Genomic DNA, 22,866 nt, shown 5'->3' with positions numbered 1-22,866 from the left:
AAAGTTGAACTATATTTTTCAAATCAACTTTTACTGCTCATTTTAGTTGGAGTTTACTCGAACTAGGAATAGTCAACTCTAACTGAGAATCAACTTGAACTGTAACATATACAGGGTGAGTGGGGAGGAATGTGCCAAACTTCAAGACTGTATAATATACGTAAAAATAATCAAAAATAACTCATATTATGTTGTTATTCGATTTTCATTTGTTTCCGAGATATGGGGTGTTAACATTTTTCTTGCAAACTGACGATTTATTTATTGCTCTAAAACCGGTTGAGTTGTGCATATGAAATTTGGTGGTTTTTAAGACATAGTTGTTGAGCATGTTTTGACACACAATTAAGAATTTTATATTCACCATTGGCGCGCGTACGAGTAATAGTCTAAAAAATTTTAATGAAAAAAAAATAGTACGCCACTGAGATATTTCAAATTAAAAACTATTTTTGAATTCCCTGTTCAATTTCTGACAAACAATCTATCCATATGTTTGTTCATACGATGCTTCGTTTTCATGCAAAAATAAAATATCTTAAAGCTTACAACGTATTCGGAATAAGTTTCTACACATTCATACAGAAACTTCGTCGAAAACTTTGTAAGCGTTAAGATGTTTTATTTTTAGCATGAAAACGAAGCGTTGCATGAAAAAAGTGAAGATAGATTTTTTGTCAACAATTGAACGAGGAATTAAAGACAGATTTTTAATTTGAAATATTTCAGTGGCGTACCATTTTTATATTTAAAAATACAGACTATTATCCGTATGCGCGCCAATGGTAAATATAAAATTCTTAATTATATGTCAAAACATGCGCAACAACTATGTCTTAAAACTCACCAAATTTCATTGGCACACCTCAACCGGTTTTAGAGCAATAAATAAATCGTCAGTTTGTAAGAAAAATTTTAACACCCCATATCTCGGAAACAAATGAGAATCTAATAACAACATATGAGTTATTTTTGATTATTTTTACGTATATTATAGTCTTGAAGTTTGGCACATTCCTCCCCACTCATCCTGTATATATAGGGTGAGGCAGATAAAACGCCACTGTAACAAAATTGTGGGGTACTTCTGTTTGAGTAACAGTTGGGAGAAATATCTAAACTCCAACAGAAGTAGGCAAAGAAGGGGAAGCAAATGTATTGGAATGAAGGGGCTTCTACGTTGGGAAGCAAATGTAACAAATACTACCTTAGCGTACAAGTAGTACTTGTATGGGAATATGAAATGAAAAAGTCAGATGGTAAACTATTGACAGAAACAGAAGTAGATGGATGAAACTGAATGTAGTTAAGCTAGCAGGGTATAGAAGAGAATGAGCCCTTGATACTCAAGGATAGTTTGGCCAATTTTCGCGCCGTCAAAGACAGTAAATCTACAGAATATAGATGATGGATATAAAGGGAATATCAAGATGAACAAAGACTAGAAAATATAGAAAAAATAACAATAAATCGTGGGCGCCAGTAGAGCGTAGACTATGGCTCTACCAGGTATCCTATACTGCTGCACTCGTGCTAGTTAGTTGCTATGACAATAAAATTAGTAAACCTAGAAACATATGACAACAACTAGGTAATAAAAGAAATATTAAACAACCCAATCAATAGTGTATTTAGCTTTTACTTATATGTACAATAAATTCGTATATGTACCAACAAGGTATACCCTAAAATTAATAAAAAAAATATTTTACTAATAAAGTATGTACAATCTACAGTCTACAGAGTAGTTTAAACAAAAGAGGAACAAAGTCCACCCCTAAAAATTGGTTTGAAATGTCAAATCCAATTTATGGTACAAAAATGAACCGACACACTACTCGAGGTAAAACTCTAACTTCATGTGCGGTTACAATAATAAAAAAACAAGTTAAATGGTCAATTACCCTGAGGGGGACGGAAGCCAAGGTTCATTAATTATAATATAAAAAAAAATTACCAAATTTTCACCGGATAGTTGAGCTCAATTACCTTTACACGTGAGAAAATAAACAAAAGAAATTAATTTATTAGAAAAATGCAAATTTGAAGCCTTAAAGAGGAGGTATTATTTATTATTAAAAATTGAAAATATTAAAATTATTTCTTTTGTTTTTTGTTTGAAAAATTAGGAATAACTTAGTGGAGTATAATGTTAACTTATTTAATTTGATATTTTTAATAGATATTTAATGTTCCAATTATTTAGAAAAAATTAATGTTCTTGAGAATAATAATAAAAAAAATACTTAATCACTGCCCAACACCAACTAACGTAAAGTCTTTTCCAAAGTTCCAAACAAAATAATGATAGTCCAAAAACCAACTCAAAAGACGATTCCAGCTCCTAGGCTACCCCGTGACTGCTGCTAAAGTTTTTTTTATTTCATCCCTGATGTTAGTGGGATGAACATTCCAGTGGTTCCAAGTGACGAAAAGATACAAACCCATTGTTAATTTGGGTAATAAATCTTAAAGAAATAAACAAACACATAAAAAAGAGAATAAAAGAATCCAAAGAGGCGTGGATTAAAGAACAGTGTGAAGAAATGGAAACCTATGAGAAAAAGTACGATGCGTTCAATATGCACAAAAAAGTAAAAGAGATAACAGGAAGCATAAAGAAATGCCAAATAGGTAAACTTAAAGACAAAGATGGAAACCTTATTGTAGATCTAGAGAATAAAATAAAAAGATGGACAGAATACCTGAATGAATTATTTGAAGACGATAGAAACAACTTAACTCAGATAATCAATGCAACTGGGCCAGACATATTGAAAGAAGTAGAATACGCAATAAGAAACGCTAAAAATGGAAAAGCAAACGGACCTGATGAAATCCCTACAGAACTGCTGAAGCTTTTGAATGTTCAATCCGTAACCATAATATTGCATATATTCAATACAATATACAGTACTGGTATAATACCACAAGAATGGTTGCTGTCTACGTTTGTCACCATACCGAAGAAAACTAAGGCAGTGCAATGTTCAGATCATCGAACAATCTCCTTGATGAGTCACCTGCTTAAAATATTTCTTAGAGTCATCCACAACCGAATCTATCAAAAACTAGACATCGATATTAACGATACACAGATGGGATTCAGAAAAGGATTAGGTACAAGGGATGCTCTCTTTGCCCTGAACGTTCTAACACAGAGATGCCTAGATGTTAACCAAGAGGTACACGTCTGCTTTATAGACTTTGAAAAGGCCTTTGACAAAGTACGCCACAGTAAACTCAAAGAAATCCTGGAGAGTAAGAACATTGACACCAGAGACATACAAATAATATTAAATCTGTACTGGAATCAGCGAGCTAATATAAAAATAGAAGACCAAACATCGGACGAAATAGAAATACGTAGAGGGGTACGACAGGGTTGTATATTGTCACCGCTCTTGTTTAATATCTACAGCGAACAAATATGCCAAGAAGCTCTCTCATATGCAAACGAAGGGATAATAGTCAATGGAGAAGTTATCAATAACATTCGATATGCTGACGATACTGTGATAATGGCAAGAACAGCGGAAGATCTACAACATCTAGTTGAAAGTATGAATGAGATATGTAATAACTACGGCATAAGGATGAACGTCAAAAAAACCAAATATATGACCTTCAGTAAGAATCCAATAAATGACACTAGTATCACAATAAACGGTACCCAACTTGAAAAAGTAAACGAATACAAATACTTGGGAACCCTTATCAATGAAACAGGTGACCAAAATCACGAGATTAAAAGACGTATTGAAATTGCCAGGTCTACTTTTATAAAAATGAAAAAATTATTTTGTAATCGTGATATTAGTATTCATCTACGAACTAGAATGTTAAAATGCTATGTATTCAGTACTTTGCTCTACGGTGTTGAGCCATGGACTCTTAAACAGAGGAATATTAAAAATCTTGAAAGCTTTGAGATGTGGTGCTACCGCCGTATACTAAGAATAAGTTGGGTGGATAAAATTACAAATGAAGAAGTAATACGCAGAATAAATAACAAGCCAGAAGTTCTACTGAATATAAAAAAGAGAAAACTTGAATACTTAGGCCACCTGATGAGGGGACAAAAGTACACATTCCTACAAAACATAATGCAAGGAAAAATCCAAGGACGAAGAAATCCAGGCCGTAGAAGAATGTCCTGGATGAGAAATTTGAGAGAGTGGTTTGGCTGTACCACTAACGAATTGTTCAAAACAGCAGTAAATAAAATTAGAATCGCCCTAATGATATCTAATCTCCGATAGGAGAGGCACTCAAAGAAGAAGAAGATAAAGGGCCTATTAGAAATATCTCGAGAACTAAAGGTAAGAAAATCATGAAAATTGGAATACAGGGGTTTTGAGGTGTGAACTATTTAATGAAAATAGTTTGGTCTCTTTGCCACTTCCGGTTATACTGGAAGTTGATTGTAACTTCGTTTTTTTAATGGTACATCCTGTATATTCTTACATTTTTGGATTCTCCTCGATTTCTTCTTTCTTAAAATATAAGGTTTTGTAATATTATACAGGGTAGGTTAAAAGATAATTACGTTTTCTTATTAATTTCGTAGCAACATTCGCACCCTGTAGGAGTATAGCAGTTTGACATAATAAACTCAATATTTATGTTCAAATGATTTCTAATGTAGTCTACTATTGTTAACAATTATTAATATAGCTAAATTTTTTATTTTAGTATACAGGGTGGGTCGAAACTCGGAATGAGTATTTTCTAAGTTTTCTTAAATGGAACACCCTATATTTTAGTATTGTAATGAAATTATATTTCATTGTACTTTTTTACTTCTTAAGCATTCCCTATACGTAACTGCTTTAATTTGTGAGTTATTGGTGATTCAAACAGAACATTAGTTGCAACACAAAATATATGAAACTGTATTAGGTTGGCCGTGAAAATATTCAATCACAAATAAGTTTTTGAAAAAAAATACATATTAATCTATACTGATACTTAAAATTGCCAATAATCGTTGAGCTATCAAAATACCATCGAAGTTAAGATTGTTGGTGCGATTAACAATTAAGCACAAATTAAAGCAGTTAGGTATAGGGAATGCTTAAGAAGTAAAAAAGGACCATGAAATATCATTTCATTACAATACTAAAATATAGGGTGTTCCATTTAAGAAAGCTCAGAAAATACTCATTCCGAGTTTCGACCCACCCTGTATACTACAATTAAAAATTTAGCTATATTAATAATTGTTAACAATAGTAGACTATATTAGAAATCATTTGAACATATATTTATAGTTTATTATGTCAAACTACTACAGTCCTACAGGGTGTGAATATTGCTACGAAATTAATAAAAAAACGTAATTATCTTTTACCCTACCCTGAATAATGTTACAAAACCTTATATTTTAAGAAAAAAGAAATCGAGGAGAATCCAAAAATTTAAAAAGATACAAGGTGTCCCATTTAAAAAAAACGAAATTATAAGCAACTTCCGGTATAACAGGAAGTACCAAATAGATGAAAATATTTTCATTAAATAGATCAGTCTTCAAAACCCCCTTATTCCAATTTTCATAATTCAGTTGCCTTTAGTTCTTGAGATATTTCCAATAGGCCCTTTATCTGCCTCACCCTATATATATTATATATATAAAAATAACAGGACGCTTTGGATTCCTTAATCCATTCAGTCACAAAAGGTCGCTTATTAAACATCATTTAATATTATAATATGGAGTTATCGACCCGAACAAACTGCATTTCCGCTTGACGTGTCATCCCAGCCTTTTATTAGATTAGATAATTGCATCGTATTCCTTTATGATGATAACGGACAATTCCAACGAAAGTATTTAACATCAATCAATTTGTTTTCAAACCCCTTGCGAAAGCATGAAGTGAAACGAAAAAAAGTTGATTGTATTTACCTGAAATAAACGACCTTGTCCTAGTGTTCTCACGGCAAATATTGCATGATTAAGGTGATGGCATCATTTATATTTCGCTGTCAAATTTAACAAGCAAAAGGCAAATAATGCACTTCCAGGTGTATAAATCCATCGGATACACGAACGTGCCTAGTTAGTCTGTCTTTTGATTTATTGTACGGGGAGTATTATTGTTTTCGCCCAATTTTGAAAAAATGTGAAAACTTTGAATTATCCACGTCCGTCTGTCCGTCCGTCTGTCTGGAAATCAATAGAAACAAAATATCACTACATACTATAAGTCAATAACACGTCGATGATACATCATCATTTTTAAAATAACACACATTATAAAATCAGAATTTTAATTTTGAGGGTTAGTCCATTCACGGTTTTTGCTCTAAATTTTAAAGAACCGCTTGGATTGACATGAAATTTGGCAAACGTATAGCTTACATGTCAAAGAAAAAAAGTGATATTGTGCCGATGTGTGCTTTTGCCCTAAGGGTGACTTTCACCCCTTCTTTGGGGTGAAAAAATATATGTCCAAAATAAGTTCGGAAATGGGTAAACTGACTAATTTTAAGTAACTTTTGTTCTATAGAGCTTTTTCGCCAAGTCAACACTTTTCCAGTTATTTGCGAGTGAATATGTTAATTTTTCAACAAAATAACCACATTTTTAGACGGTTTTTCACAAATAACTCAAAAAGTAAGTATTTTGTCGAAAAAAACGTTCTTATCAAAAATATAGCCTATAAAAAAGTAAAAAAAATGGTGTACGCGTTTGGTCTCTGGATCTCGTAGAACCAGAGTTATAGCCAATGAAAAATAGATTCATATTCACCAAATTTCAAATAGAATATTTCGACGTGAAATATCCAAAAAATTAAGCACTTTTTGGGGAAAACCCAGTTTAATTTTTTTAAAGTGTTTAAAAAAAGCTTTATTTCTGTTTTTACAAAAAGTTTCTAACATTAAATTTAAGCAAGTTACGCTCAAAATAAAGTTGGTCCCTTTTGTTTTTGCAAAAAAAAATCGGGAAGACACCACCCTTTAATTAGCAACTTAAATGAAATTAATCGTTACCGCTCCACAAATTATTTTACTTATCTTGTGTTTATATGATCTGTAAGTTTCATCAATTCCAAGTGCTTATTTTTGAAAAAAATTGGTTTTAAAATAAAATTTTTGAAAATTTTAATTTTCAAAAATATGTTTTTTTTTCAAAATATCTTAAAAATTGTTAGAGATACCAAAAATCTCGAAAAACAAACATAGTCAGATTTGCTTTTCTGAATATCATGTATTTTTTTGTTTTTCTGTTAGACAAATATTGATTAAGATTTGGTGTTTCTAAATTTGCATATATTCGTGATCAGTGACTCGTTCAACCCCTTTTAACTACAGCCCTTTCAATAATAAGGACTTTGAACCGATGAAACTTACAGATCATATAAACAATATATACACAAGTCAAGAAACTTGTGAAGTCGTAACGATTAAGTTCGTTTAAGATACTAATTAGGCGGTGATTTTCTCGATTTTTTTACCAAAACCAAAAGGGACTAACTTTGTTTTGAGCGTAACTTGTTTAGTTTTGATGCTAGAATTTTTTTTTTATAAAACAAAAATGAAGCTTTTTTTAAACACTTTAAATAAGTTGTAATGAGCTTTCCCCGAAATGTTCTTCATTTTTGGTTATTTCACGTTAAAATATTCCATTTGGAATTTGACGAATATGAACCTATTTTTCATTAGCTATAACTCTGCTCCTTTTAGGTGTAGAGACGTGATATGTACACCATTTTTTAAATTTTTTACAGGCTATATTTTTGTTAAGAGTGCGTTTTCGACAAAATACTTACTATTTGAGTTATTTGCGAAAAACCGTCTAAAAGCGTGGTTATTTTGTTGAAAAAATGAACATATTCACTGCCAAATAACTCGAAAATATTGACTTAGTGAAAAAACTCTATAGAACAAAAGTTACTTAAAATTAGCCAGTTTATCCATTTCCTGACTTTCTTTGGACGAATATTTTTTCACTCCCAAGAGGAGGTGAAAACCACCCCCAGGGCAAAAGCACATATCGGCACAATATCACTTTTTTTCTTTGACTTGTTAGCTATGTGTATGCCAAATTTCATGTCAATCCAAGCAGTTCTGTAAAATTTAGAGGTTTTGCAATATTTTACCGTTAAAGAACGAACTAAGTAAACTAATTATAAAGCCGCGGCCTAACGGTTAAAATTTGCGACGCGCCGGATGTTTGTCGCAAACATTTGCGTCCTCGAGGTAAATTGTGCTAATGTGGACGTGTTCGAAGCATAAATCAGACGCAAGAATTTTCGAAGAATACAACGCATACCCTCCATCTGTTGTCAGCTTTTAAGCAGCGTCCTCACTGGTAAATTTTTCGTGCGTAACTCACTGGTTCGCCGCAAGAATTTGCGTCCCAAACTTTTACCAGTGAGAACGGGGCATAAGACTAATATTAATAGTCTAAGATCCGAATATAGGTCGATTTGTACCCATCTGCTTTCCGGATGAAACATTTTTGAAGTTATACTCCTTTAGGCGCGATTGAGAGTAAAATTTTTCATAGATCTGCGCGCATGCGCACACAGAGAGTATGACGTTTAGTTGCTAATCTTTCAAATGATGTATCAGCGCAAATAAGCCATTAAAATAATATATTAGTGTTTTTTAGTAAATGTATTATTTATTGTAATTTTTGTGTCTTTGAATTTGTTTTCCTTGGGCGTAAAATAATATAATATCTATTTTTATATTTCACTTGTCACCGTTATGTGTAATTATGTATATCCGAAACGTCAAAAACACGTGCTTTGATAGCCTGGTTGGTAGAGCATTGGACCAGAGATCGAGAGATCGCGAGATAGCGGGTTCAAATCCCGGACGATTCATATTTTTTTTTTAATTTTTGGCATTGTTAAGTTTTTGTTAATTTTTGGTAATTATGGTTAATTTTTTGTATTGTAACTGTTAAGTATATTTATTTCGTTGAAATTATATAATAGAAGTATAACTTCTTACGTGCATACAAAGTAGGGGAAGGACGGGGAAGATGACGCAGCGTCTAAGATGACGCACCTCTGTATTTTATCAAGTACTTCACTAAATTCAGTTTTTATACCCGTGGCGCCCTCCTTTAGAAACTACTATTACTTTAAAACTTCATCGGTCAGCTTTCGTACTGTTTAGTATCTGTGAGGCAGAGTAACGCGATACACGTTGATTTCTTGTTATTTTTGACACTGCGAATATTAATGGTAAGTTGTTTAAAAATGGTTCCATTGGATTTTCTTCATATTCATGGGAGTAGGTGATATTTATTTTCAGTTAGCGAGGATTTATCTGTTAAATATTTGATGATGGATAATTTTGATAACCATTTTTTGTAGGTTATGCTGAACAGGCTAAGTTGACGCAGACTGCGTCATCTTTGCTGTTATAGTGCGTCATCTTTGCCTTTTCAGTTCATTACCTTAAATAACAATGGAGTATAGAATATTTATTATTTAGTGTCTATTTTGCATTTTGAGGCATCTTTTTCTTTTTTAGAAATGGGAAAATATATACGAAAAACACAGAGAGGATCATTTTCTGCAGCAGCTCTTAATGCAGCATTGAATGCAATTTGTAGAGATGGTCGTAAAATTCGGGAAGTGGCAAGGGCATTTTCAATACCAGAAGCTACATTGAGGAGAAAACTTAAGGTTAAAAATTTATTAAAGGAAGTCAAATCAGAGTCTCTTGGTAGAGCCCCATTGTTTTCGGCACATCATGAAAAGGAGATACTAGATCATGTTCTCAAGCTGGCCAATTTATTTTTTGGTATAACTTGCATAGAGCTGAGAACCATGGCATTTGCTTATGCAGAACGCAATGAAATTAAACACAATTTTAATAAGAATAAACAAATGGCTGGAAAAGACTGGTATCTAGGATTTATAAAACGAAATCCTCAAATGTCCTTGAGAAAGCCAGAAGCTACAAGCATTAATAGAATAACAGCCTTCAATAAAATAGAAGTAGACCGCTTTTTTAAAAATTTGGAAACAGTGCAAGAAAAATATAAATTTCTGCCAGATCGCATTTACAATGTTGATGAAACCGGTATATCTACGGTTCCTAAAGAATCATGTAAAAGACTTGGACCCAAAGGAGTAAAGCAGTTTGGAATCATTTCTTCGTGGGAACGAGGGAAGAATATCACGGTAATAATGGCGTTCAGTGCCTCCGGTAACTACATACCTCCATTATTTATATTTCCCAGGAAGAGGATGAGCCCACAGCTTCAGAAAAATGGACCAAGCGGTGCGATTTACAACTGCACGGATAATGGATGGAGTAATACGTCTATGTTTTTATTATGGCTGAAGCATTTCCAAAAAAAAGTCCTGTCTAGTCCAGATAATCCCGTGCTGTTAGTATTAGATAATCACTCGAGCCATATTTCACTGGATATTTATAATTACTGCAAAGAGAATGTGATTATAATGGTTAGTATTCCACCCCACACATCCCACAAATTACAACCTCTTGATGTGTCATTTTTTTCTGCATTAAAATATGCGTATGGTCGCCATTGCAATTCCTTTCTAAAATCTAAGATCAGCAACTCAGAGTTTGAAGATAAAATTACTCCATATGATGTCGCCGAGATTTTTAAGTTAGCATATGATCAGGTGGCAAATATTGATAAGGCCGTTTCTGGTTTCGGAACGTGCGGAATTTTTCCGTTAAACTCTGATAAGTTCACAGAAGATGACTTTTTTCCTGCTGATAATTTAAACAATGATAGCTTGGATAGAGATGTTTCTCCTGAACCTGCACCTCAGGGAACACCTCCACTAATAACAACACCATCTATAAGAGAACCAGAATTACCACGTCCATCAACCAGCCGACAGTCTCCTGAAAGTCGTCACACAACCCCCACAAAACAAAATGAAATAACCAAACGTCCACATATTTCTCTTTCACTTATTTCTCCAGTTCCTTTGCCCAATAAAAAAATTAAAAAAAAATATGGACGACAAAAGCAACATTCTGAAATTCTAACAAGCACCCCTTTAAAAGAATTCTTAGAAGAAAAAGAGAATAAAAAAAAAAAGAAAAACTGGCGAAGTCGGAAGAAGGAAAGAAAAAAGTAACCAGACAAGTATTGGTTAATGATGCAGGATTAAAACTAAATAAAAATAAAGGGAAAGCCAAAGTACAAAAAATAATCAAACAAAAAATAAACAAAAAAATCTTGGATAGCGATACTGAAGAAAGCGATTTTGATGAAGAAGGTCTTTGCAATGACGATGATTTGGATGGCATAATCAACGAGGGAGGTGAAACTGATATCTGCATATTATGTGGAGACTTCGGCAAAAAGACGGAAACATGGTTCAGATGCACAAGTTGTGGACAATGGGTGCATAAAGAATGCAGTGGAGCCAAAAGTCCCGAAAACTACATTTGTGACTTTTGTTAATATGTTAAAAAAGCTTTGTTTACATTTTCTTACTTTCAGTATTAAAAAATAAATTTTCTTTTCATATCACTTGCGCTTTTAATATAGATACCTACATGCGCCATCTTCACCATCACTGTGCGTCATCTTTCCCTCGGTGGAAGGTAAGATGGCGCAAAAGCGTTTTTTTTTAAAGCCGCATAAAAAATACTTCCTTTTATTGAATTTAAAAATAATCCTAGAAATTGGTTATAGAAATGTCCAAATTACAGGCTCGTAGCATTCAAAGTTAGCTTAAATATTTTTTACCCTTAAATAAAATGTATTTTGCTTAGGTGCGTCATCTTCGACGTCCTTCCCCTACACACACATATTCTTTTTTATTAAATTTCATACATAGACAAATATTTCTAGCATGGGTTGCCTATCAAAATCGTGTTATAGCTGTCCTTATGGTGGGGCCGTAGGGGTTGAAATCAATATTTCAAGCACATTTTTTTAAGTGTTGTAGAATTATTTTATTTTTAAATTAAATAGACATTTTCATAGATTATTCAAGAAAAAATTCAAGGAAAATATTGAAAAATAAGCCAACGGTGGCAAATTTTTGAAGACACTTCAAAATATAATGAATTTTGCGGTGGACATCAGAACTCATAATTGGATCATGGTTAACAAAAAATTCAAAGAGATTTTATTAGCTCATGAGTTTTACGAGGTAACGCTGTCGAGTTTTTTAGTTTTATCGAATTTTGGCTTTTTGATATCACTCAGATGTCAGAACAACGATTTTTTGCAAAAAGGGTAACAATCAACATCTTTATTATTGTTAAACAAAAAATGAGTATAAAACAAATAAGATCTTGACAGCGTTACCTCAAGGAATTTCTAAAGAAAATATATACAAAATTCCAGGTGTGTCTGCGAAGTACTTTTTGAGTTACAATGTCTACAGCCTTTGAAAAAAGCAGTATTGAGGAAAAAGCGTTTAAAGTATTGTCAACTTTTATTATCAAATTTCTATTTTGTTTGTCAAATCGTAAAATGATTTTTTTTTTGTAAGCATTTATTAACAATCAGTATTACATATTCTATTAGTTAATTTGATAACAAGTACAATAACTTATATCAATGTAGTATTGTACACTAAAATGGCGTTATGAGGTACATCACCCAGCGGTTTCACCTCAGTTTCAGCGAAGATTTATGGGCCATAATCTTCGCAATCTTCTGTTGTTTAATGGCTGCAGTAATGGTACTATTAATTGGTTGGGGTGGCCTTCCAATTTCTCGTGGTGTCTGTTGGCTCTTTCTTGAATTACTGTGCTGACTAACGGGATGTTTAGGTCTGTATGAAGGGTTTGGTTGGAAATGTACCACGGGGCATTTGCGATGGTGCGTAGAATTTTTTATTGAGTTCTTTGGATAATTTTTGTGTTTGATTTGCTGGCACAACTCCATAGTTCTATATCGTACGTCCATATAGGTTTGATGACTGTTTTATAAATCAGCAGTTTGTTCTCAATTGAGAGTCGAGATTTTCTACCTATAAGCCAATTAATTTCTTTCACTCTCAACTCAATTTGTTTCTGCTTTTTTAAAATGTGTTGTTTCCAGTTTAATTTAGAATTAAGATGAAGCCCCAGGTATTTGACGATGTTCTGTTGTGGTTTGTTGACTTGATTAAGGCTAATATTTGGGCATTGGTCTTTCCTTAGTGTGAAAGTTATATGTGTTGACTTAGTTTCATTAGCTTTTATCTTCCATTTCTTTAACCACTGTCCAATTTGGTCTAGGTGTTCTTGAAGTTTTAATACTGCAGCTCTTGGATCCTCTTCAGTTGCAAATATTGCTGTGTCATCAGCCAAAGTTCCAATGGTGGTTTGTGGAGAGGTTGGTAAATCGGATGTGTACAGTACATAAAGAAGTGGACCCAATATACTACCTTGTGGGACTCCTGATTGAATTTTGTTACGGTTTGATAGTTCATCCTCCACTTTAGTTTCAAATTCTCTGTGATTTAGATATGATTGTAATAAGTCAAAGTATTTGTTGGGTAGGGATTTTTTGATTTTATAAAGTAATCCTGGGTGCCATACCTTATCAAATGCTTGGCTGATGTCCAGAAAGGCTGCTGTGCAATACTGTTTATTGTCCAAAGCTCTATTAATTACATTTGATATGCGATGGCATTGTTGCACTGTAGAATGATCTTGCCGGAATCCAAATTGGTGTTCTGGGATCCAGTCTTGGAATTCTAGGTCGCTCATAATTCTTTTTAAGTAACAGCTTTTCAAGAAGTTTTGACATTATTGGCAGTAGACTTATTGGGCGGTATGATGAAACATCCGTAAAATGATGCACACCGGAATATCTTTTTGAATCGCGGAGTAATTTACAAAAGAAAATGAGAAAAACTGTTGACCGTTGTTCACTACGTTCAAGCGTGCTGGTGCGAACCTGCTGCAAAGCGAGTCGAAGATAGGGATATTCAACACTATCTCCCTACCTCCCTACCTTCGACTCGCTTTGCAGCATGTTCGCCCCAGCGCGCTTGAGCGTAGTGGGAAACATTCAACAGCTGTTCTCATTTTCTTTTGTAAATTACCCCGCGATTCAAAAACATATTCCGGTGTGCATCACTTTACGATTTGACAGACAAAAAAGAAATTGAAAATAAAAGTTGACAATACATACTTTAAATGCGTTTTTCTCAAAATTGCTTTTTTCAAAGCCTGTAGACATTGTAACTCAAAAACTACTTGACCAATCCACTTGGAATTTTGTATATCTTTTCTTTAGATGTTCCTTGAGGTAATACTGTCGGGATATTTTTGGTTTTATGCTTATTTTTTGGTTAACAATAACAACTATGTTGTTTTTCACCCTTTTTGCAAAAAAAATCATTGTTTTGACTTCTGAGTGATAACAAAAAATCAAAATTCGAAAAAACTTAAAAACTCAACAGCGTTACCTGGAAAAACTGCTAAGCTAATAAAATATTTTTGAATTTTTTCTTTACCATGATCCAACGATGAGTTGGATGTCCACCACAAAATTCATTGTTTTTTGAGTTGTCTTTAAAAATTTGCCACCGTTGGCTTACTTTTCAATATTTTTCCTTTAATTTTTTCTTGAATAATTTATGAATTGTACTGAATATGCCTATTTAATTTAAAAATAAAATAATTATACCATACTCTCAACAAAAAATGTGCTTGAAATATTGAAATCAACCGCTACGGCCCCCCTTAAGGATAGCTATGACACGATTTTGATAGGCAACCCATGCTAGAAATTTTTGTCTATGTATGAAATTTAATAAAAAAAATATTTCATCCGAAAAGCAGTTGGGTACAGATCGACCTATATTCGGATCCCGTACTATAAATACTTACCATGTCGGGATATGAGGTTTTTGCCTGGTTTTTTCTCATGAGTTACTATGGGATTACTAAGGGTAAAATGTTATGGTCTTCATAGAATGTGAATTTTTTTTAAAGATAACTCATATTACGCTATGATTTTTCTGACGGATATTCTTAAGTTAAAGTTGATATTATCATGTAATCGAATGCTACTATCTTCCAATAAATTCGTCCCAGGAATGCAACTTAGATAAAATATAAAATTAAGTTATTATAGTTATGTTTTACGAAGCAACAAAAACAAATTTTATTTAATTTATTAATATTTTGTATGTTAAGAACGACTTCCACCGTGAAAATCGAAATATCAAAAAACTTTATTTTAAAGTAAAATTGTAGCTTACCTACTCCCAACAAAAATACTATTGTAAATATGTATAGTTTGTAGATGACTCTTTGTAGCTCTCTTTCCTAATTTTGGATTATCAGCTGATCATCAGTAAAAATTATGGTTTTTGTTTTTGTATGTTGCTTAATTTGTATATACATGTCGGTTGGAGTTGTTTTATTTTTGATTAATTCTCAAGAGTAAATCTATAAAATAAAACACTGTTTAAATAATATAATAATAAATAATTTTATTTTTCTTTCAGTTATCCGAAAATATACCGATAGTTTGGCTTCTTATGTACGACTTGTACCACAGATCATTCAATAAACGGGAAACAACGATAGCTGCTTTAGCTCGGGAATTGTTTGATGCATATGGTTTAACTTTTACTGAAAATGCACTTTGGACTCAGAAAATTAAATTGGCAGCAGCGGTGGCACGGTTGCGAATCAAGAATAACGCATTATCTCTCAGTGAGTTATTGCCGCTACATCTGAGAGATGAAAAAGTGACAGAGCAAGCCCAACATAATCCTGTAACCTGTTGGATAAATATCTGCAAAATAAAGTAACGTTTAATAATAAGTTAGTTTACCGAACAAATACCTATCAATTCTGGACATTTCATTTTTTTTAAGTTTCGTGGTGCAAAAATGATAACCGATATTCGAAGTTGTGTACCGTCAATCGGGGTGAATCGGGACGATTTTCGGTATTTTTTTGCTATAACTCCTGACAGGAAAAACGAAATAAATCAAAGGTTGGCAATCATCATTGCTATTCTCACTTTTGATACTACAGCCCGAAAGAGTTCAGTTGAGCTGCATCCAAACCATTCTCTGAAATTTCTCAGCCAGGACATTTTTCTCCTACCTATGCTGCGCCTTCCTTGAATCTTTCCCTGCATAATTAATTTTAGGAGTTCATATCTGTCACCACGTGTTATATGACCCAAGTATTACAGTTTTCTTATTTTGATGGAATCCAGTATCTCCCTACTGTTCTGTATTCTCCTTAGTACTTCCTCATTGGTTATTCTGTCTGTCCAGGAGATTCTCAGCATTCTTCGATACGTCCACATCTCAAATGCTTCCAATCTATTGAGGCATTATTTATTGAGAGTCCACATCTCCACACCATACAAAAGAACAGAAAATACTTAACATTTTAGTACCTACTCGCTTTCTAAGATTTAGTCTGAGGCCTCTACTACAGTTTCATATTAGTGAATGCACTTCTAGCCTTTTCTATTCTAATTCGGATTTCTTTGGTATAATCGTTTGTTTATTACGTATGTATGTTTATTATGTGTGTATTGAAGCATGGGGAGAAGTAATTTATAGGTCTGCCCAAAAAAATAGTATTTGTTGGTGTCCCGATTGAACCCTGAAAAGGGGTCAATCGGGACACTCATTTATTTCGCGTTTAAAATGCAAGTCACTCCCGTAATGGGGTTAATCGGGACACAATGCTTTAAAAAAAGAAATAGGATCTAAAACAAACAGTTTACGATCAAAACATGACTTTTTTATTGTTTCTTTGGTAGTTACATTTTTTTAAATGCACAAAAATCTAATACAAAACAAAGGCACCTAGCTATGATAAGCTTTAAGTTTTAAATTAACAGGGAACTCATGTGCACCACGTTTTAAAACAATTGGCTGCTGAAATTTTTTACTATCTGCTATAAATTTATAATGCTTATATCGTCCACTGAAGGAAAAATAAAGCAATTCATCTTTTTTCTATTTGGACGGAGGAACCTAAATTAAGGAACCTAAACGTCCTTATTGGTCTCAAATTGGACTTCAATAAAATCCCCAAGAGAGAGGTTGCAGCATGGCGCTGGCTGCAACGTTGTTTTTGGTATACCAAATACTTCTTCAGCATCTCTATAAGGCTTAGTTGTTCCCTTTTATATTACCTATTCCAAAGCCGTTGTAAATAAATTTGGATCATAGTTTTGGTAAACCCTGCTACCAGGTCGTTTTTTGTACGTTCTTGGCTGGGCATTGTCCCGATTCACCAGTAAAAGTGACAAAAAGTTAAAAAAAATTGAAATAAACTATATAAGATAAATATGCCAATGAGTACAAAACACGTAAAAAATGGTCCAAAGCATACCTCATAAAAAAATAAGACCTAAAATTTTAGTATAAATACCTTTTCCTAAGGAAGTTATATAAAAAACGGCCTATATAAAAAACGTAAATAAACGATCAGTGTGCCTTTAACACCTGTACGCTACCACCACTACAATAGTACTGAACGTTGACCTTGATCTATACCGCTGTCGTATATCCCGTTACGATTATAACTATTGTCTTCTAAAATTATTGCAGCAATGGAAATTCAGGCGAATTTTCGATGATTCACCCCGGACCCGATTCGCCCCGATTGACGGTATCTATAGTGTCGTCTATTTTTGGATACAGGCCTCTCCCAACTCCTTCTATCGATCTCTATCCTAAGGAACGTATTTCCAATTTGTTTGGGATATTCTTTTTATGTCATCCACCCATCTCTTCTGTGGTTTTCCTCTTGGTCGTTTACCTTTGTATGTTCTCCAATGTTGTATATGACGTTCCAACGTTGATATTTTTGTTTGTCAGTGTAGCCTGCGAAGCTCCATTTGGGCTTAGCAATTTTTGTTATGATATCCTAGACTTTTGTTTTTGATCTTACCCAGTCGTTCCTCTTTTTATCTGACAGTCATATACCTAACATTGCTTTTCGCATTTATTTTCCTGTTGTAGCTAGTTTATTCATATTGCCTTGGTTAGGGTCCAGGTTTTAGATCCATATGTCATAATAGAAAGGATGCACTCTTTTAACATTTTATTCCTCAAGTATAAAAGTGTTTTCCGGTTCTTAAGTATAAAATTAAGTTTTCCAAACCCTGCCCATGCCAGTTTTGCTCTTTTAGTGATTTTCGCACTTGTTCTTTTTGTCAATTTTCATAATTTGCCTTAGGTAGATATATTCATGAAATTGTTCTATCTCACTCCCGTTTATATTTACACGTGTGAGGTCGTCTGTGTTTGTCATTGTTTTTGTCATATTTACACTGCGAGGCAAACCTAAATTAAGGATATAGAAAATGTATGCTCATTTTCATAGTTGGTTTTTTCGTGAACTAATTAACGGATTTCACTAATTTTATTATTTACACAGTAGTTTGACAGATTATATTTTAACCGAAACAATAGTTTGAGACACACTGTCGGGAGGAAAAGGTAAAACGGTGGTTATGCATCGATACTACGTTGTAGTCTCGTATTTTGTGAACCTTTTATTTTTTTAATTTCTCTGATATCTTTAATAACAAAGAAACTAGACGGTTTGGTTTTACTCTTTAATATGTGTTTTAACTGACGAGTGCGATGCGTGAGGGGACCATGTCTTATCATACCACTAAGATGAAATTATTTCCTATATATAGTACGAAAGGAAAAGAATGTTCAAAAAAAAAGAATATGTGTAATGTACTTCTCGCTATTTAAACTGCCTCCACTTAGACACCAAATCCGTATTACTTTTAGGAAAATTCCAGCCCAAAACATCACAAAGCCTCCATTAAATAATCTCGTCCCTCTTATGTTGCGCTGTGCATACCGCTTACCTGGTCGACAAATAACTCTAGGTATCGATAAGAACTGTTTACGTTGTGTGCCTTTCTGTTTTTAAAGTTTTGTTAACTGTAATTTTTTATTGTTAATTTAGTTTTGTTTCAGTTAAAACACATGTTAAGGAGGAAAACCACCTATTTTCTTTGTTATTTTCTTTGTTTCTAAAGATATCAGAGAGATTCAAAAAACACAATGTTCACAAAACATAATAGCCAGGGAGGTAGTGTCAAATTTGACCGGAGCATTTTAGCATGGCTGTTTTCTTTTTATTTAGGTACGTGTTCCAAAGTTTATTAACAAATGATGTGTCAGCTGGCCCAAAACCGGGGATTTTAGACAAGAAAAGGTAAAATATGAAAGTTGATGGACAAACGCTACACCTTAAATGTCAAGTATTTATATACGTTACTCGGAACATTTGATAGACTTGCTTACTTGGCTCCTACCTTTCACTCAGGAGATCCGGGTTCAAATCCTGGCACGGAAAATTCTTTTTGTTTTTTAAATTGACATTTTATTTTGAAAAATAGTTATTTTTATAATACCACGGCATGTCCACTTGGCCAGCTAACATTTTTTGCAACGTACATGATGCAGCTGACGCTTATTTATTACAATCTAAAATTCATAAATTATTGATTTATACTTTTTAATCTTTGCCACACTAGTCCAATATTTTTTTATTATTAACTAGCTGACCCGGCAAACTTCGTACCACCTTAAAACTAAATAATGTTTGAAAGTTTAATACCTAAAAATTACCAGAAAGCCAAAAACTACTAAAAAATATTACGTACCTATACTTTTTTCTACCAAATGCATAGTTTACGATTCTATAAGGGACATAGGTACTAGGGATGGGAAAAACCTACCGGTTTAAACCTAAAACCGGTTTTTTACTTCGCAATAACCGGTTTTACCGGTTATTTTTTTGTCCCGGTTATAACCGGTTTTTCTTTTTAAAGTAAAAACCGTTTATTAGGTTTTTACGGTGATTAGGATTAGGTTAGGTATTATTTGGGATCCCAATCATAATTATTATTCTCAAGTAACTATTCCAAACAAAACCATAATTCAAATTTTATTTTATTTTATAAATACAGAAGCCAACTGAAAGTGCAATCTCACATCAGCCAGCAGAATCAGTTATTAAGTTTTATTTAATATTTCCTTGAAAAGGTATTTGTAATCATAATATTTACATTTTTGAATTAGACGCAAGCCAAACATCATCTATTTTTCACACTAAACTCTTAACTCTTGACATTGAAAGTCGGTGAATGATTTTATCTGATTACCAAAAATAATGCTCTGCCTATGCATATCGTATTACTGATTACGAATACGAATCTCCAAGAATTTCCCTACGTTTTTAAAACGATACACCCATACAGGAAGTATTAAATGAGTTAAAATGTACCTATTCTAGAAATATATATACAAACGTGTTAAAAGTAATACATGATAAATTTTTTTTGATGGTAGTAAAAATAAAAGATATATTGCATTATCCAATTTATTTTTAAGTAAAATATTTATGTTGATATAATTTTTTTTAAAATCCCATTTCAAAGAGTCTGGGAAATTTTTTATAAGTTGAAATGGTTGGGGAATTTTTTGATTTTGTGAGGAGAGGAAAATTGTAATTGTAAATGTAACTTTGTAACCTATTGGATTAAAAAAACCGAAAACCGGTTTTTCCAAAAACCGGTTTTTTGGCCGGTTATAACCGCCAGGTTAAACCGTAAGCAAAAAAACCGGTATAACCGAAAACCGGTTTTTTGTCAAAAACCGCCATCCCTAATAGGTACAGACAAACATTCATTTTTATGTATTATAGAGAATAGGGAAATATTTAGATTGCTATTAAAAAATGGGGGTTGGTGAGAGAAAAGTGAAAAGTGAAAATTTAGGATTGTATCTTTCGGTTCTACAACATATAAAATTAAGAAAAAACAGTTTGTCCAAAAAAATAACAAATAATGTCTCCCTTTCCACTTAGATTGTTGGTCTTACCAACTCAGGAACCTTCAGAGGCTCATATACAACAAATTTGCTTATTAAGATCAATCATAATATTATGACCAAAAATGCATAGTTTTCGATTCTATAAAAGACAAACAGATTTTTTTATATTGTCTCGTATAAATAATAAAAACGTGGTATTATAAAAATAATTATTTTTCAAAATAAAATGTCAATTTAAAAAACAAAAAGAATTTTCCGCGTCAGGATTTGAACCTGGATCTCCTGAGTGAAAGGTAGGAGCCAAGTAAGCAAGGCTATCAAATGTTCTGAGTAACGTATATAAATATTTGACATTTAAGTTGTAGCGTTTGTCCATCAACTTTCATATTTTACCTTTTCTTGTCTAAAATCCCCGGTTTTGGGCCAGCTGACACATCATTTGTTAATAAGCTTTGGAACACCTACCTAAATAAAAAGTAACCAGCCATGCTAAAATACTCCGGTCAAATTTGACACTACCTCCCAGGCTATAAGACTATAATACGATTCCAATATATACTTTAATTTGTACCTCGTTCTCCCTACAGGGTGTTTCTAACTTTACATAAGAAAAACATTTGTTTTCTTCCACCCTGTATAAATACAAAAAAGAAGTTTGCGTAAATCTTTACACCACTCTGTAAACACTAAAGAAATATCTAAAATAATAAAAAAAATAGCGACATCCGTTAATCTGTTCACGAAAAAATCAGCTATGAAAATGAGCATACATTTTCTATAACCCTAACTTATGCTCCGAGAATGTTTTAAGGTCAACGTATTGGTATTATAGTTCCTGCAATGTGTTCGCTATAATCACCTGGCTGGAATGTAGTAAGCAAATCTGAGTTGGTAACTCATGACTCATGATACGTTTAACTTGTTGCCATTAATGTTAATGCCGTACCTAATGTTGACCAATTTATAGTTGAAGTTGTGTATACCTTCTTCTACTATACAATATTCAATGATTGAATTTTAACAATTCTATTGACACATTTTCATATTTGACTTTTTCATAATCAAATTAACGGATTTCGCTATATTTTTTTATTCTTTTAGATTTTCCTTTGGTATTTACACAGTTGGGCAAAAGTTTACTCAAACTTCTTTTTTGTACTTATACCGGGTGGAAGAAAAGAAATGTTTTCTGATGTTAAATTTGAGACACCCTGTAGGGAGGACAAGGTATAAGTGTGAGTATGTATCAAAAAGGTATTGTAGTCTTATGCTTTGTGGTCATTTTGTTTTTTATGTCCCTGATATCTTTAGAAACAAAGAAAATAGACGGTTTTACAAACATTTGGGACACCCTAATGAAAGGAAAAGGTAAAAAGGTGGGTATATAATATGAAAATTATGTTGTGGTCCCATATTTTGAGCTCCGAAATTGAAAGGTAATGGTTCAAAGATTTCTATCTTATTATATAGCTTTGTCGCAAATGCCTGTCAATTTTGACCGGTTAGGTATTTCACAGAAAATATTGCTCGTACTTCAACTTTTGTTTCTTTTAAAAGAAGCCTCTTGCCGAGTCTCTTCCAACGTCGTTTTCTGAATTTAATTTGCTAATAGTTACGGGATATTCTATTTGTTTATGAGTAAAAAAATTGTTTATAATTCTGAAAAATTCCAGAAGCCGCCCAAATAATCCGCTTTCAATTCAATAAATTGCGTTGAATAGGTGAAGTGCTCTTTTGTATGTAGAAAAATTAGCAAACTTCTATGCTGGTGTTCTTGTGCAAGATTTAAAAAAAAATTAAGGGACTTTGTTATTTCTCAGACAAAGTTATTTTGTAGGCGAAGGAAAGAATTTTCTAGAAAGGCCCTAAGTGCAATCTAAGTGTATACCTAAGGACATTGAATCAGAAAGGGCTTGTTTCCCCCTTTTTGTATTTATTACTATTTTGCAGCAAGGGTAATAAATTAAAACATTTTTAACAAATCGTGTCTTACAGAAAATTGTACATAGCGCACCTTGGCAACAACACTGTCATAAGTCAAAAATAGCCATTTTGAGTAAATCCCGTATAAAGATCATCCTTACTATCTAACATTCGATTATTTGTACAAATT

General features: G+C 33.0%; 1 protein-coding gene across 4 annotated transcripts in view; it reads left to right on the top strand.

Annotated features, from left to right (window-relative positions):
- LOC126886472 (uncharacterized) overlaps positions 1-22,866 on the top strand; it is a 614,879-nt gene that overhangs the window by 453,544 nt on the left and 138,469 nt on the right. For all 4 annotated transcript variants that reach the window (XM_050653425.1, XM_050653424.1, XM_050653427.1 and 1 more), the window contains one exon: positions 15,420-15,724. In XM_050653425.1, the coding sequence (XP_050509382.1) occupies positions 15,420-15,724 (305 nt within the window). The remainder of the gene's footprint in view (positions 1-15,419; positions 15,725-22,866) is intronic.

This window comes from Diabrotica virgifera, chromosome 6 (assembly GCF_917563875.1).
Source record: "Diabrotica virgifera virgifera chromosome 6, PGI_DIABVI_V3a".
NCBI classification, from domain to species: domain Eukaryota; kingdom Metazoa; phylum Arthropoda; class Insecta; order Coleoptera; family Chrysomelidae; genus Diabrotica; species Diabrotica virgifera.
This window is presented reverse-complemented; position numbering and strand designations above follow the sequence as displayed.